This window comes from Oncorhynchus mykiss, chromosome 27 (assembly GCF_057628025.1).
Source record: "Oncorhynchus mykiss isolate SJ-2025 chromosome 27, ASM5762802v1, whole genome shotgun sequence".
Classification (NCBI taxonomy): Eukaryota; Metazoa; Chordata; class Actinopteri; order Salmoniformes; family Salmonidae; genus Oncorhynchus; species Oncorhynchus mykiss.
Window position 1 is genome coordinate 14,443,525 of NC_143048.1, and position 18,123 is coordinate 14,461,647.

The window sequence follows — 18,123 nt, forward strand, 5'->3', positions numbered from 1 at the left end:
CACCAATTGACTTTACTTTATTTACTAACTAAATAAATTATCACAGAAATGCATGAACAAACATATGTTACTAACAAATGATAGGGAAGATTCCCTAGTGGGCTAAACCGATATTATGGCTTGGTGGACAAAGTGAAGTGGGTGTGGACTGAGAAAGAGCAGGAAAGACAAAAGGAATCACTACACAGTTAATTATATGAAATGAAATGCTAATCCTTTGCACATGAACGCTCACTCATTCGGGAATAATTGCAATCAATATATATTTACGCCCATGTGTTGAACTTTTCTGTTGGAATCTGGTCCGTCTGCTGGAGAGTTCATCCGAGTCTCTCTCTCTGTTCCCTGAAGATCAGTCTTTCGTGGTTAGAATGGATACTTCAGAGTACCATTCAGAAATGTTCTCAGATGTTTATGTAATTAGTATCTAAGATTTGCTCTTATTCTGTATGGATCTATAGTCTGAGTTTAACCATTTCCAGCCGTGTAGCCAATTCTCCATGTGGTATGGTTAGGAATTCAATAACAATTCGCAATCATAACTCACGCTGTGGGTTTGCTCAGTCTTGGCACTCAAACCTGTGCCACCTCAGTTAACACCGAGGTATGTGCGTTCTAAAGAGGATTTCCTCAGGAGGGTTTTTTATTCGTAACAATAGGAAAGGCGGTTCTACGATGCCTGATCATGTCTGTGCTCACGGGCGGGCCAATGATTTATTTAAACTTTAAAGGGAATACAATTCTCTCACATTAAAGGTTTAACATCACATTTCACAAATACTTGAATCTTGACTAATTTTATACAAGAATTAGATGCAAACCCCATAATTGAGAAATGTACACATTCAGAGAAATAGTTGTGTGTTTCCTGACCTCTCTGAGGTCACCAAATGAAACACACTCATCATGCCTGTCCCTTAAGTGTCCACAGACCATTCTCACCTCATAAGTGAACATTTTGTTTCATTTTCCCATTTTGGGGATTTAGGAGTTCGGCCACATTAATTCCTTTGTTCACTGTGGTCTCTGCATGAAAAGGGGGAAGAGTCTCCGTCAGGAATTTACAACCTGAGATAACAGAACCTGGGTGTAGGAGAGAGTGAGAAGACATGATCTAGACCCAGAAAGGGCCACGTCATGACAACATGTACATCATGAAACATACCCAGACAAGGCTAGCATGAACACAGTGGATTGAAGAGATACTTTATTTGACATTTGTCTGCTATGGTTTCCTGATATAAAATATATTTGTAATTTTCAATAACATTGACAATCTGCAAAGAAAGCTCTCCATATGTAACAGCTAACATAATTCTACATAAACAAGATGTAGGGAGGGCTCTATTCAATCTGTATCACTGAAGTTCAGCGTGATTGAAATTTCAAGGCAATGTTAATGGAGATTGCATTCATGGTAAAACGCTGCATATGAAAAGCTTGACACCGTTTGAATAGAGCCCTTGTGCTTTGTCAGCTTATAGCCCTGTTTATACTGTACATGGTGCTAACATGCATTCTGTGTCCTGATCTTGTCCACAGTCGGATTGTGCCCTCTTTTTAGGCCAGAGTTGATCGTTGAACGAAAGGGCAAGATTAGAACCTGTGACCTTCTGGTTCTTGTCCCAGTGCCTAGTCCACTGCAGCAGCATGAGGAAGGGTTCCACAATTGTTTCCCACATGTATACAGCTATTCAGTCAACATCAAATGAGAAATGTGATTGGTTAAGGTTGGAAAACAAGACTCATTGTGATTCAAACTCGCGACCTTTTCGCAACCCACATTGAACTCCCTCCATCCACCCCAATGGGTTAACAATCTTTTTACAATAGTGACTCCTCTACCACCCTTTTAAATGATCACTTGGAAATACCACCACAGTGAATTAATCACTTTTTGTCCCTCGAATTGCATATTTACTCTTGATAACATCCTGTGTAGGATGCATAGACAACAAAATCAAATCATTTTAAAAACATGTTTCAGAAGGAATTTAAATTAGCTAGCTATCCAAAAAAGTAAATGTATCCCAAACTGAGACAAATAAAAAAAACAAGATATTACATACAGGCACATAGTGCTTTTACTTTTGGGCTATCAAAATAGCTTAAGCTTTTTATATCTGCTCATAATAAAATCTTCTAAACATTGTACAAACATATTTTTACAGTATGCTAAGCCTTAGACAAATTGCATTCTACCGCTGGACTGGGAAGTGCAGATTTTGCTCTAGTATTGTGGAATAAGGAGAGCACTTTACCACAACCTAACATGGAAGCCAATACACTATTTGTGCATCACATTCAATAGATATTAGTAAATATGTTTTAAATTGTGGAATTAAAATCACCTAGTGCCAAAAAGAGTACCGCTGGTAATGGACACAAGGAGATAAAATCAGAATGTAACACGTTTTAAAAAGCACATTGTATAAATAAGAACTTTTTTGCATGCATAGATAAATTAATTTGGATAACATCCAATAGCTGCAGACACTTACTTGTTGACCCAACTGCAGTTAAAATGCAAATATCAAGATGTTCATAATTGTGAACAATCGTTGAAGAATTCAAGCTTTCCCTCCTTGTACAGAGCATTATTAAATCTGGTCTGAAACAGATTCAATCTGCATCTCTCAAACCAGTCCTCATTGCTGTGTGTATCCTAATCTATACCTCAGAACTGGGGCACCAGGGGATAAAACTAGCAGGCAAGGAGTATCAGTGACCTCCACCCGCTACAACATAGTGCAGTAAACAAACTTAAACGGATCATTGTTCGATTTAAAAACAGAGCAAGGGAAGGGGGTTGCAGTGACCCATGTAGGTTCACTGAGACGGAGAGTAGGGACCAGAGCTGTATGAGAGTACTTCCTGGATGTGTGTGTGTGTGTGTGTGTGTGTGTGTGTGTGTGGGGGGGGGGGGGGGGGGGGGGGGGGGCTAGTGTTCAGAGGTGTAGTGTGCAGAGCTGAGGGATCCTCGCCGTGCCAGACTCTGGGTGCTGGAGCTCAGGGTTCGGTTCTCTGTCAGGCTGCAGGGGTTCTGGAAGACCATACAAAACACTATAACACTATATATACACATTAATTTTGATGACACACAGCCAGAGAAATGCCTTAGGATATGAAACACATAAAATGAAAGGATGAATAAACACTATAACAATCATATTGTACAGAAATGTGAGAATAAGCCAGAAACTGCTGCTCACCCTTGCTGCTTCTTGACACTCCCTCACACCCACGTTCAGCACATTCAGAGAATTAGCCCTTTTCATCCTGAGGGAGAACAAGAAAGAGAGAGTAAAAAAATTGGACATCATTTTGAGAGCTAACACGTGCAGATTGAGGACTTGGTCTTTACCCAGGAGTCCGAGGCGTGGTATCTTGAGGTCCGACTCCTTTCAGCTTCCTGACCAGCTTCTCGCTGCTCCTGCGTATTGACTCGCGGAGCTTGGTGAATGAGCCGCTGCGCTTCAGACTGCCCAGCCCATCCTGCATGGAGCCCTCCTCTTCCGTGTGGGTCCAGATGTCCCGCACATCACCTGAGACACCAACATCACAGAGGATGCATATCAGTGGCATCATGCAGTACAATTAGTTATTTACAGTACAAATCTGAGGTACATTTTCAATTCCAATACATATACCGTTTTTGGATCAAAATGCTACTGAATCTAGAGAGCAGGTTTCTAAGATCATATTATGAGTTTGCTCTCACCATCCACAGATCCAAACTCTTTTTCATGGGCCCGGGTCAGGATCTCTTTATACAGAGCCTCAGCTTGTCTGTACTTCCCTTGTTTCAGGTAACATGAAGCCTGTAGTCAGAAATACAGCAATACTAGAGTCACAAATAGCACTATCACACCTCAGATAGACACACGCATGCAGCTTGGGTCAAAGTCCCCCACTTCTCCCCAATCATAGCATATTATACGCACACACACATAATATGGTAGCATCTAGCCCAGTGACCATGCCAACCATGTCCACCCCCCCTTTATACCCCTCCCTCCATTCACCCTCTCCTATTCTCCATCCCTCACCAGGTTATTCTTGGTCTTGGCCACGTTGGCGTCGTCGGGGCCCAGCCTGCTCTGGTAGATGTGCAGGGCACGCTCGTAGTACTGCTCCACTTCCTGGTACTTGCCCTGGTTCTGACACAGCAGCGCCAGGTTGTTCAGCTGCTTTGCCACGTCAGGGTGGTCCATGCCTAACACCTGCCAACGACACGAGGGGGGTGGGGATTAACAGGTTTGGGTAATAATTATATTATAACATAGAGTTACTGTTCCAATTGAAATTATACGGTTACTGATAAACTGATTGTTACTGATGTTATCATTCATTTCCTATTACAGTCACTGATCCAAATAAGTATTTGTGATGGGAGATAAATAGTGGCAGAAACATACTCCCATTTCTTTGATTTGGTAGGTCAAGAATATAACAGTAAAATGTCAATTGTGCACCTCTCCACTGCAAGCAACACGACATTGTTTACATCGAGTGAGGACGCGCAACGTAATATAACGAGTAGTGTAACAAATTACTTATCCCAGGGAGTAACAAGTCATTATTTATTGTTGAAAGAAGTAATGAGTAATAGGTATGTGATTTTTTGCTTGCATGACTGAGAAATGATAGTACAATATAGTACTGTAGGAGTGCTATACTACAGAATGCTTGCAGAGTTGCCATTGGTCCATCAGAGGGCAGGGTTTCTAGTCACGTTGCTGCTAGGTTACTGCCTCATTACCTTCTCTCTGATCTCCAGGGCTCTCTTACACAGTGGCTCAGCCTCCTTGTACTTCCCTCTCTTTCCATACAGTACAGCAAGGTTGTTGAGTGTGGCTGCCACCTATAAACAAATACAGTACTGTTAGTTACATCCAGTGATATTCTCTGATCGCCGGTCGCGGTGAAAAAAGAAAACGCTCCCAATACCTTCAATACGTTCTGGTGGGTAAACTGTTGGGCAAAAAAACATTTACCCTACACCACTGGTTACATACTGTAGCTGCTTTTCCACTGTGCTGGGGAAAGCCATTAGCTATGCATGGTTTAGACTTCTTGTTTTGTCCATTTTGGTGACGCTTGAACTTCACTATAGAGGAACATACCGCAGGGTGATCTATGCCCAGGGTCTTCTCCCGGATGGCCAACGCGTCATTCAGGAGGTTAGCCGCCTCTTTGTACTTGTTCTGGTCTCTGCAGAGAAGAGAAAAACAGCCTTTAGCTTTAGCATACAGCTAACGTAACCAGCCACACTATGGAAATCCCCCACAGTAAGAGCTAGCATGGATGATATGCTAGGCTAACGTGGCTCCATTCACCTGTAGACCAGAGCCAGTATGTTGAGCATGGTGGCCACATCAGGGTGGTTGTGGCCTGAGGACTTCTCTAGGTCCTCCAGAGCCTGTTTGCAGAGGGGCACGGCCACCTCGTAGCGGCCCTGGGAGGCGTACTGGATCACCAGGTTATGAAGGGTCCTCAGGCGGGCCGGGATCTCATAGCCTCCCTGCTGGGCCGCTGCTGCCGCACTGCTACCGTGGGGCTGAGATACTGGGGGACAGGAGGACACGAGAGGGAGGTAGAGTCATTCATACAGACACACAAATATTAATTAACACAAACATACAGACATACACACAGCGAGTGACAGACTATACAACACAGAGTCACACCGAGACATCGACAAACATACATGCATAGCTCGTCTGCACAGCAGATAGACAGACAAGAATATCCGGCTCATTTGACGAGTGCACGTACTCTGTGACTGTTCCTCCTCGTCCGTGGGGAAAAGGTCATCTAGGGACTCCTTGGTGGAGCCCGTCTCTTTGTCATCCTGTCGACATAGAAAACATAACTAGATCGATAGTACAGAGCGGAGAGAAGTACCTATATTTTTATTTGATTTATTTAACCTTTATTTAACTAGGCACGTTAAATAAAGGTTTAACTATGAACTATACAGAGAAACACATAGCAACCTGCTCTGATAAGCCACCAACAGCTTAGCTTTAGTAATAACATAAAAGCCGAGGCAAAGACATGCACTGGGTCATATTCATTAGGGTACACCATAGCAAAACATTGTGCAATGGAAAACGAATATGAGCAGTTTTGGTAGTTCCTCACTGTATCAGTCTGTTTCTTCCCCGTTTGGTGTATAATGAATACGACCCTGGTTGTGGTGGTCTGTGACCTACCGGTGATGGCGACTCCCGGTCGTACTTGCGGATACTGCTCATGAACTGCAGGTGTCTGTTCTGCTCCTCCAGCGTGACCACCACCTGCTCCCTGTCCTGCAGCCTCTGCTGGGCCCCGGCCAGCTCGTCCCTCAGCCACTGGTTTTCCTGGCACAGCCTCCGTACCTGGGTCCGCAGCTTCTGCTTCTCCGCCTCCAGGGAGCCCAGGTGGGCCGACAGAGCCATCATCACCTGGGGATGGAGAGGGAAAGAGAGCGAGAGAGTGAAGTAGGTGTGCATATAAACATGTACACATCCAATACAGTCAAAATACAACTTCACCCATTCTGCCATCTCCAGTATGACCCCACCTGTGCCTCTCCCAGGCCCAGCTCTATCCTCTCCAGAGACTGGCGGATGATGCCACTCTTCTCCTGCTCCACACTGCCACTCTCGGCCACCGGCCGGTCCTCCAGCACCTCCTGCAGGTTGTCCAGGAGGGTGTGGTTCTCACCTCGCAGCGCCTCAAGGCCCGCTATCACTTGCCGCGTGCTGCACAGAATCTCCTCCCCCGACAGCATGGTGCCTCTCAGCTCAACCCTGTATGGAGGAGGAGGCAGAAAGGTTCAATTTTTTTAAATATTTGTACACGGTCATATGGACTGTACAAGGTGTTGAACACGTTCCACAGGGATGCTGGTCCATGTTGACTCCAATGGTTCCCACAGTTGTGTCAAGTTGGCTGAATGTCCTTTGGGTGGTGAAGACATTCTTGATACACACAGGAAACTGTTGCGCGTGAAAAACCCAGCAGCGTTCCAGTTCTTAAAACAATCCGTTGCGCCTGGCACCTACTACTTCACCCTCTGGATGGCACCAATACACAATCCATGTCTCAAGTCTTAGAAATCCTTATTTAACCTGTCTCATCCACTTCATCTACACTGATTTAAGTGGATTTAACAAGTGACATCAATAAGGGATCATAGCTTTCACCTAGATTCACCTGGTCAGTCTGTCATGGAAAGAGTTCATGTTTTGTATACTCAGTATATATGCACGTATGGGACACACAAATTGAATAAAGGTCCAACATTGGTGTGTAATGGCAGCATTTAATTATGCACTAGCAGTAATATGGCTAATGGCTAACACTCCACAGTAAACAGTGTTGTGTTGGACTAAAGCAGACAATGTGTAGGCTGACCAACTAGCTATAGATATACAACTATACTTTCACCACTGCCGGTATGCTAGAGTCTTGTGACTAGAGAGTTACAGTAAAATACAGACACACACACAGAGGAGAAAGGATTTATGGTCAGCCTACACATTGTCTGCTTAGTCCAACACAACACTGTGGAGTGTATCCATTAGCCATATTACTGCCATATTACCGCTAGCACATAATTAAATGCTGCCACTTCTAATAAGCTAAACCAGACTAATAGCACACAAGCCTACCATAATGACAACAATCCATTTGTATCTGTCCTATAGCTGTTTCACAAAACATCTTATCAGAACATACTATTATCCTCCAAGTTCTGTACAAAGTGCAAAACTACAAGTGTAGCCTATGTTTACCATCACAGGGGGGTGTCAACAACGATAACGGTATGCTGCCCTGACAGCCTGTCAGATCCTTTGAAACTGTAAAGTGATCTGCCTGGGGATTTTTATGCAAACTTTCAGAACCATGACTATGCATTCTGGCAGCCAAAGGAAACAGTGAATAGCCAACAAAAACACCAATGGGACTGTATGTAAAACACATCCTGGTACAACGGTGCCATTTTGCTCCTGTGAGCCCGAAGGCATAAAGCCTGGAGCCGACAGCCGCCCAGTTCAATGACAAGTCATAACACATGATGTAGCCTACTTCCTGGTCGGTGAGGCATCATGCCACATTGAGGGGTTGGAGTGGGATGTGTAGTACAATGACAAGTCATAACACATGATGTAGCCTACTTCCTGGTTGGTGAGGCATCATGCCACATTGAGGGGTTGGAGTGGGATGTGTAGTACAATGACAAGTCATAACACATGATGTAGCCTACTTCCTGGTCGGTGAGGCATCATGCCACATTGAGGGGTTGGAGTGGGATGTGTAGTACAATGACAAGTCATAACACATGATGTAGCCTACTTCCTGGTCGGTGAGGCATCATGCCACATTGAGGGGTTGGAGTGGGATGTGTAGTACAATGACAATGGGTCCAGCAAGACCAGGTCTAATCATATGGTTGGAGTGCAGTTCTGACATGAAATGAAAACACAATACAAGACCAGCCATGACCTGCTTCAGATACAAATAAATACAATTGTAGTGGGTGTCATATTTCTGGTTATGTGTTCTTCTCCCTGTGGCAATAACATGCTGATGCACAGAGGATGGTTTCAAAAAATGATTACAAAAATAATAATATGTTGGCTTCTCAAAGACCAGATGGGCAGCCTGAACTCGAATCATGAGCATAAAAGGCCTCTGATCATCCTTCCACCATACCAATACTAACGGGGGTACAAGACAGGAGGGCTGCGCTGTGAAGCCAAGAGCCTAAGAGGAGAAACAGGTGTCTATGGGGAACAAGAGGGAGCTGTGCTGGGCCTGAGCAGGAGGCAGCATCCGCATAACACCAAAAGGCAGGCCATCTGCAGCAGACCATACATTAACACACAGATATCGGTTTACTAGTGGCTCCTGGGAGGAGGGCAGCATATGACAGTTGTAAACAACAGTGGTCATTGGAATTGATTGGGACTCACGCTGCAGTCGTTTTATAAAGGACCTATAACAGATTTAATGTTGAAAAGAGCGGTGCTCTTATTTAATACTTGGGTAAATCCATTTGAATTCAATCCCTTTTTGACATATTTTGATTTAAACATACAGTAACATTCCATACATGTTCGCCCACGGAAGGAGTGGTCAAAAAGTTACTTCTTGGACCTTATCAGTATTTATCTGGTCAATATGTTAGTGTATGTCTGTCTGTTTGTAACAGTGTGTTTATATGTGAAATTGTGTTCATATTATAAATTCTATTTTAATGTTTAAGGACTCTTGGAAGATTAGTCCAAATGAGGACTAAAAGAGATTTAAAAAAATATATATATATTTAAAAAATCAGAAGATAAAAGTACTCAAAGTTGACACATTTTGTATGTCTTCATCACTGGAAAATATTAACGGTTCAGTTTGATGTCATTTAAAAGCTCACAAAGTGTTGACAAACTATTGGATTATTTCGTAAAACATTACATTTTTTAAATAAAAATGGTCATTTTAAACCTTTAACGTAAATGAGGTTTTTGTGTTGTGCCTACCATCGTTTACAAAACCTGCTCTTGAATACAGGGTGGGTGTCATTTCAATCATAGAAAAACAATTGAGAAAATGTACCTATCCTTCAGACCCCTGCCATTTAGCTGGTACACCATTGGAATATAAATTCAATTGACATTAACTTCTAATTACTACCACAAAAGATGACCGCCGGTCCACCCTCAGTCGAATGGCATCTCATGTCTATTATCTATATTTTTATGATTTCAATAGGTTTCTTATAGAAGACTGAGTATCATTTAAAACAGATTCAAGTCAACCTTCTCTGATATGTGAAACTCCAACCATATGGTACCATTTGAAAGTTGAAATGTAAATTCTACTCCCATTTTAGTACATAAATCAGCCAAAACAAGACACTCAACCTGTATTCAAGAGCATGTTGTGTCTCAACCAATGGCGGGAACAACAAAAACCTCAAATTATGTAAAATAGGGTCTAAGCTGCAACATATGCAAATATGGGAAGAAAAAAAATCTCCCTTTAAATGTTTTTAGATAATTTACGTTAATGGTAAAAAAATGTGGTCTTTTTCCAGTGATGAAGACATGGATGTCTCAGGTTATGGTGGGGTATGCAAAATGGGTCAATTTGGAGCACCTTTTTCTCTTGAATGTTTTGGCATTCATGTCCAAAAAGTCACTTTCTGACCACTTCTGCAATGGGCAAATACAGTGCCTTTGGAAAGTATTCAGACCCCTTGACTTTTTCCACATTTTGTTATGTTACAGCCTTATTCTAAAATTGATTAAATAAAAAAACTCAATAACACCCCATAACGACTAAGTGAAAACAGGTTTAGACATTTTAGAAAATTTAATTAAAAATTAAAAATGGAAATACCTTATTTACATAAGTAATCAGACCCTTTTCTATTAGATTCAAAATTGAGCTCAGGTGCATCCTGTTTCCATTGATAATCCTTGAGATGTTTCTACAACTTTATTGAAGTCCACCTGTGGTAAATTCAATTGATTGGACATGATTTGGAAATGCACACACCTGTCTATATAAGGTCTCATAGTTGACAGTACATGTCAGAGCAAAAACCAAGCCATGAGATCAAAGGAATTGACCGTAGAGCTCCGAGATAGCATTGTGTCGAGGCACAGATCTGGGGAAGAGTACTAAAAAATATCTGCAGCATTGAAGGTCCCCAAGAACACAGTGACCTCCATCATTCTTAAATGGAAGAAGTTTGGAACCACCAAAACTTTTCCTACAGCTGGCTGCCAGGCCAAACCAAGATTGAACTATTTGGCCTGAATGCCAAGTGCCACGTCTGGAGGAAACCTGGCACCATCCCTATGGTGAAGCATGGTGGTGGCAGCATCATGCCGTGGGGATGTTTTTCAGGGCAGGGACTGGAAGACTAGTCAGGATTGAGCCAAAGATGAACGGAGCAAAGTACAGAGATATCCTTGATTAAAATCTGCTCTAGAATGCTCAGGACCTCAGACTGGGGCGAAAGTTCACCTTCCAACAGGACAACGACACTAAGCACACAGCCAAGACAACGCAGGTGTGGCTTCGGGACAAGTCTCTGAATGTCCTTGAGTGGCCCAGCCAGAGACCGGACTTGAACCCAATCTAACATCTCTGGAGAGACCTGAAAATAGCTGTGCAGCGATGCTCCCCATCCAACCTGACAGAGCTTGAGAGGATCTGCAGAGAATGGGAGAAACTCCCCATATACAGTTGTGCCAAGCTTGTAGTGTCATACCCAAGAAAACTCGAGGCTGTAATCACTGTCAAAGTTCTTCAACAAAGTACTGAGTAAAGGGTCTGAATACTTATGTAAATGTAATATAATTTTTTTTGTGTCTTTCTTCTAGATAAGCAAAAATGTCCAAAAACCTGTTTTTGATTTTTCATTACGGAGTGTTGTGTGTAGATTGAGGGGGAAAAAACAATTGAATCAATTTTAGAATAAGGCTGTAACGTAACAAAATGTAGAACAAGTCAAGGGGTCTGAATACTTTCCGAAGGCACTGTATGTATGGAAGGGTTTGAATTCAAATGGATTTACCCATTTCTTTCTGAGAAATTGATCTTAAGGTACTATATCTTGTTAACAATGACATGAGGTTTAATCATGTCAGTCATAGAAAGTAGACAAGATTTGTTGCATTATGTGAAACTTCAATGCAATAATCATACTTTTTGTGTGCAAACCAAATGAGTAAATTTCACATTTTATGGATGAATAGGCCTACAGCTCTATATTTACATAATTAAGAAAATATAATATATTTAAGAAAATTAGAATATATCATTTTTATAATGCATTCTTTTGGCCTTTTTATGCACTTACTAGGACACTTTGGCAGGTCAGTAGACCTAAATGAGAAATTGAGAAGCAATTACCATAGGCCTACAATAAATTGGATGGTGGCCTACAGAGGAGCATCCTGTCAGAAAAATGCAATACCAGTCAGAGACAGATAAACAACATGTACGCGTGTACAGGAGGACTGTTCCATAAGCTATTGTATTTGGATGTTTTCCAATATTAGACATTGTCTGCCTTCACAATGCACACGGTTTTATATAGATTACGAATTTGCATTTGTATAACATTAGGCAATAACAACAGATGGTTAGGCCTGTGTGTGCATTGTTGTGGTTTTGTCAACGCGTTTTAAATTGTATAGGAATACTTATACTGCGTAGGCTACAGACAAATAAAGAAAGAAAAACATTTATTAATCAAAATAAATAAATGTTGTCAAATGTATTGATGACATACTATAAGCATACAGTGACAATTCGGCATTAAAGCAGCTGTGAGAGAAGAAAATAAAATACCATTGGGATATAACGCAGCCATTGAAACTACACAATTATGATCCACACGTCAAAGAAAATGTTGATGTGAAAACATTAACAAGAGTACGATCAACAAAAGTAATTTTGAACCTACCTGCTACTAATTCCAGGTTTTTGGCGAGTTGTCGACCTCTTTTTGTTGCGTATCTCCGCTTTTCATTCGGGCTCTCATTAAAGTTAATTGGACTCCTCGCGTCAAAACATCCACTATTTGTTCGTTATGGGACCAAGATAACAAGGTATCTTTGGACGACGGCATTAACAGTAGGCCTACAGTAATCATTCACCTGTTCTTGCGGCTCAGACGGTCTCATTTCAGCTTACCTGATCTGTTCATTCCCACCATGCACCGCGGTAGATTGATGCCATCTCCCTCTGAGGACAAGGCCATCTATCTGTCGGTGTTCTGAACTGCGAGTGACAGGACTAACTAGCACAGACAGGACTGCAAGGATGACTGTTACCGAGATAAACTGCTCTTTTCACATTTTATTTTAAATAAATGCATAAAAAAGTGTATATAAAAAATATATTATGTATAATATACATATGATATAAATGATACTGCTCTATGACAGGCTGTCAATTTATTAGGCTGTGATGGAATGAGATTTTAGTTTTAAAGTGCTACATTAATGTATAAGTTTGCATTGCAAAGATAAAGGTTGCATGAAAAGTCAGAGTGATGGGAAATGATGGCAGGAGCAATGTGAGACTAATTGCAAGGCTATAGAGACCAACATGGACTATAGAACACAGTGGCATCTTCTACAGAGATGAAGAGAGAGGGAGACAGAGAGCAGATCACTCGGTGGGTGTCTGCAGGCAGTTATACGATCTGGGTGATTGATGGTTCAGCTGCTGGGCTGGTGTGGCTACTGAGGCAGACTCATACCTTTTAAGGGCAGCTTGGCCTCACTACTCCCCATGTCCTAGGTCAGGGATGGGCAACTCCAGTCTTTGGGGGCCGGAGTGGTGTCACTCTTTCCTAGCAAACACAGCTGATTAAACTAATTGCATTCTAAACTGAAGATCATGATTAGTTAATTATTGGAGTCAGGTGTGTTAGCAGGTGCTGGGACAAAAGCGTGACATCAGTCAGGCCCCCGAGGACTGGAGTTTCCCATCCCTGTCCTAGGTGAACACTGCTCAGGGGTCAGGGCAGCTGCTTGACAGCATCAGTGACACTGCAGTGCATTCTACACCCAATTCTAAATTCAGTGGCGTAGACCAGAATATTTACATTTGCCAGTTGGCCTTAGTTTTGGCACCTTTATTATTTTAATCTTATTTAGGTCTGCAAATGCTATTCTGTTCCCTCTGAGCCCCCAAAATATATATACATACTAAAATAAGTAATTCATATAATATAACATTTGAGGTTAATAACAGTACAAAACTGTCCTACCAATATTGTTCTAGATTTATATCTCTGGCAATGTAATAAAGAGAATCCACTCTTTGTAGTGTGATGTCAATGTCAAATATATCATTACTCGCCCCACAAGTAATTATTTATCTTACCGATTCCTATGATGCTAATCAAATTATCTCCCAAATGTCGGTGGTTTGAACTGTTGTAGGCCTGGTTTATGCCATGAAATCCCCTCATTCCTCTATATTATAACGCGAGCCAGCGTCCATGTAATCCTGCAGAGTGGATGGTTCGTTTAATGTTTAATTGTGTGTGTGTTTTCCCATAGCTCATTGTATGCAGTGGGGCTTAAAGCTCCAGAAGATAGGGGTTTGTGGAAAGCCTGTGTTAATCGCAGGGAATGTGATATATGCGTCTGTGTCCAGGGGGTTTGGCAAATGGTAGAAGCAAACGTTACATCAACTGACGCCCACTGGACAGCTGTCTCTGTACATACTGGCCATGCCTGAGAGGGGAGAATCATAGGACAGTTGGACGAGTGTGTATCAGTCAGTGTGTGGAGGTTAGTGTGTGTTTGGGGGTGGGCGCTGGTAGTGGATCTTATGCAATGTCTTCATGGCAACATGTAAAGTAAGTAAGCAATGTAACGATGTAAAATACATACATCAGGGGTTCCCAATCTTTTTTTTAGCCCACAACCCCATCTTGATATCTGAAAATTCTCTCATCCCCACCCATGTGAAAAAAAGTATGTAATTAACAGCCAATGTTGACTTTTTATTTGGGGCTATGGCAATCAATTGAAAAACGGTCTAGCAGTATTTCTGATTGTCTTCTCAACTCACCCTCACATACTTTCGATGTGGGGCAGTCAATTGCAAATGAGTCTAACACAATGTATCTTATCATCACCACTAATGAGATAGGAGTGCTTGATGCATGTCGCGACGGGGGGGTGTGGTTAGGGTAGCCTACCATGAGTTTTATGGTGCTTTCAACTGGGAACTCTGAAAAATATGAGGTCAAATCATGACGTCAGTGATCATTAGGTAGGGAAGTCTGAGTTCCAGAAAGAGGCCCGACTTCACAAGTTGCAATTCCTACCTGGATGAGAGTTTACATTATTTATTTTTTTCCGACTTCCCAGTTGTCTTGAATGCACTGAAGTTGGAAGTCAGATATTTCCCATTTCACAGTCCCCAGTTGTTTTGAATGTGGCATTTAATGCTCAGAGGTAGACGGCAGGGAATTCCCTTTGAGTCCAGTGATAGATGGAGCCATCTGTGCAAAAGCCCACCACACCATTTGATCCCATATGAAATCTGTTTTCCGTCAATATAGTCATTCAGCACACTAAACATCCCATATGCCGCTTCATGCTCGGGAATCGTGAGACAGAACAATATGTCCTCGTGAATAGCAAGCATCCCCCGACATGTATAGCGAACAAAAGTCAATGCACGGGCATCTCAGCCCTCACAACGTCCATTTGGAGATCATAAGCTGTGGAGTTTGAGTCGTTCAGTCAGTTTCCTCTTGATTGCTAGACATATCATACATTCTTTGTTTAAAAGTGTTATCTGACAAAGGTATTGATGTGAGTTTCTGTTTATGTGTATTTTTAAATCCAGGATTTTGGAAATTTTTCCGCAACCCCATTTTCATATCTGGCGACTCCACATGGTTGTCACGTTCTGACCTTAGTTATTTGGTTATGTCTTTGTTTTATTATGGTCAGGGTGTGAGTTGGGTGGGTTGTCTATGTTCCTTTTTCTATGCTGTGTTTTGTGTTTGGCCTGGTATGGTTCTCAATCAGAGGCAGGTGTCGTTAGTTGTCTCTGATTGAGAATCATACTTAGGTAGCCTTTTCCCACCTGTGTTTGGTGGGTGATTGTTTCCTGTTTTGTTGTTTGTGTCACCATTCAGGACTGTTTTTGTTTCCATTCACTTTGTTATTTTTGTATTGAGTCGTGTTCAGTTAATATGAAAGTATCATGGACACTTACCACGCTGCGTATTGGTCCGATCCTTGTTAATCCTCCTCAGAAGAGGAGGAGAAAAAACGTTACAATGGTGTCCCCTAGTTTGGGACACAACACCACATAATCTGTATTATTTTGTATAGGCCCGGCATGTTTTTTTTCTCTCAAGATATGAGAAATTTTCCAGCGACCCCCCCCCCCCCCCCCCCCCCCCATTTTCATATCAGGCAGCCTAGTGGTTCGCGCATTGGACTAGTAAACAAAAGGTTGCAAGATTGCATCCCTGAGCTGACAAGGTAAAAATCTGTCTTTCTGCCCCTGAACAAGGCAGTTAACCCACTGTTCCTAGGCTGTCTTTGAAGATAAGAATTTGTTCTTGACTGACTTGCCTAGTAAAAAATAAAAAGGGTCATGACCCCTACTTTGGGAAACTGCTGATGTACATCGACAACCCACTCAGTCATTACCCCATCTAGGCTATGTCATTCTGGTCAGTAGATATCCACTGTGCTAAAGTCACAGGTCGAGGAGAGGAGGTATCGGTAAATAGACGACAGACAGACTGACTGCTGAGTCGATGCAATTTAATCAGCCAATCTGGCACCGGTGGATGGAGAACTTTACACTGTGGCACTAAACATAGCCCCTCCAGCACAAGTGACTAAACTGGCTCTGGTTTCAATGGATGTGATTTCATCACCCAAACTGAGAGACACTATTTTAATGGACCTGTTTACAAAGATGTATTTTGTTTCATGTTTATGTGCTTGACCCTGTGTAGGAATAACATAGTATTTTAATAATACATGACAAAATCAGAAACTTTCTGTCCAAAAATGATGCAGAAAAATTAATCCATGCTTTTGTTACTTCTAGGTTAGACTACTGCAATGCTCTACTTTCCGTCTACCCGGATAAAGCACTAAATAAACCTCAGTTAGTGTTAAATACGGCTGCTAGAATCCTGACTAGAACCAAAAAAAATTATCATATTACTCCAGTGCTAGCCTCCCTACACTGGCTTCCTGTCAAGGCAAGGGCTGATTTCAAGGTTTTACTGCTAACCTACAAAGCATTACATGGGCTTGCTCCTACCTATCTCTCTGATTTGGTCCTGCCGTACATACCTACACGTACAGTCACAAGACGCAGGCCTCCTAATTGTCCCTAGAATTTCTAAGCAAACAGCTGGAAGCAGGGCTTTCTCCTATAGAACTCAATTTTTATGGAATAGTCTGCCTACCCATGTGAGAGACGCAAACTCGGTCTCAACCTTTAAGTCTTTACTGAATACTCATCTCTTCAGTGGGTCATATGATTGAGTGTAGTCTGGCCCAGGAGTGTGAAGGTGAACGGAAAGGCTCTGGAGCAAGAACCGCCCTTAATGTCTCTGCCTGGCCGGTTCCCCTCTTTCCACTGGGATTCTCTGCCTCTAACCCTATTACAGGGGCTGAGTCACTGGCTTACTGGTGCTCTTTCATGCCGTCCCTAGGAGGGGTGCGTCACTTGAATGGGTTGAGTCACTGATGTGATCTTCCTGTCTGGGTTGGCGCCACCCCTTGGGTTGTGCCGTGGCGGAGATCTTTGTGGGCTATACTCGGCCTTGTCTCAGGATGGTAAGTTGGTGGTTGAAGATATCCCTCTAGTGGTGTGGGGGCTGTGCTTTGGCAAAGTGGGTGGGGTTATATCCTTCCTGTTTGGCCCTGTCCGGGGGTATCATCGGATGGGGCCACAGTGTCTCCTGACCCCTCCTGTCTCAGCCTCCAGTATTTATGCTGCAGTAGTTTGTGTCGGGGGGCTAGGGTCAGTTTGTTATATCTGGAGTACTTCTCCTGTCTTATCCGGTATCCTGTGTGAATTTAAGTATGCTCTCTCTAATTCTCTCTCTCTTGGAGGACCTGAGCCCTAGGACCATGCCTCAGGACTACCTGGCATGATGACTCCTTGCTGTCCCCAGTCCACCTGGCCGTGCTGCTGCTCCAGTTTCGACTGTTCTGCCTGCGGCTATGGAATCCTGACCTGTTCACCGGATGTGCTACCTGTCCCAGACCTGCTGTTTTCAACTCTATAGAAACAGCAGGAGTGGTAGAGATACTTTTAATGATCGGCTATGAAAAGCCAACTGACATTAACTCATGAGGTGCTGACTTGCTGCACCCTCGACAACTACTGTGATTATTATTATTTGACCATGCTTGTCATTTATGAACATTTGAACATCTTGGCCATGTTCTGTTATAATCTCCACCTGGCACACCCAGAAGAGGACTGGCCACCCCTCATAGCCTGGTTCCTCTCTAGGTTTCTTCCTAGGTTTTGGCCTTTCTAGGGAGTTTTTCCTAGCCACAGTGCTTCAACACCTGCATTGCTTGCTGTTTGGGGTTTTAGGCT

General features: G+C 42.6%; 1 protein-coding gene across 2 annotated transcripts; it reads right to left on the minus strand.

Annotated features, from left to right (window-relative positions):
- Nucleotides 1-1,190: 1,190 nt before the first annotated feature.
- Nucleotides 1,191-12,788, minus strand: klc3 (kinesin light chain 3). Of its 2 annotated transcripts, none has more exons than XM_021587697.3 (12): nt 12,700-12,788; nt 6,569-6,797; nt 6,219-6,449; nt 5,779-5,854; nt 5,340-5,568; nt 5,127-5,214; nt 4,763-4,864; nt 4,050-4,223; nt 3,722-3,821; nt 3,365-3,545; nt 3,213-3,279; nt 1,191-3,043 (listed from the first exon to the last, which is right to left on the minus strand). In XM_021587697.3, exons 2-12 carry the CDS (start codon nt 6,776-6,778, stop codon nt 2,942-2,944), a joined length of 1,560 nt encoding a protein of 519 aa, XP_021443372.2. In that variant the 5' UTR covers nt 6,779-6,797; nt 12,700-12,788; the 3' UTR covers nt 1,191-2,941. The 2 variants fall into 2 exon arrangements, with proteins under 2 accessions (XP_021443372.2, XP_021443371.2); XM_021587696.3 differs by having other exon boundaries at nt 12,470-12,752.
- Nucleotides 12,789-18,123: the final 5,335 nt, after the last annotated feature.

What these genes read in the sequence shown, in the direction of transcription:
- klc3 (XM_021587697.3), bottom strand. Translation starts at nt 6,778, where the DNA reads ATGCTGTCGGGGGAGGAGATTCTGTGCAGCACGCGGCAAGTGATAGCG. An exon ending in CGAGGAGGAACAGTCACAGA is followed by an intron (nt 5,569 to 5,778) that starts GTACGTGCACTC and finishes CCTGTCCCCCAG; the next exon opens with TATCTCAGCCCCACGGTAGC. An exon ending in AGAGTTTGGATCTGTGGATG is followed by an intron (nt 3,546 to 3,721) that starts GTGAGAGCAAAC and finishes TTGGTGTCTCAG; the next exon opens with GTGATGTGCGGGACATCTGG.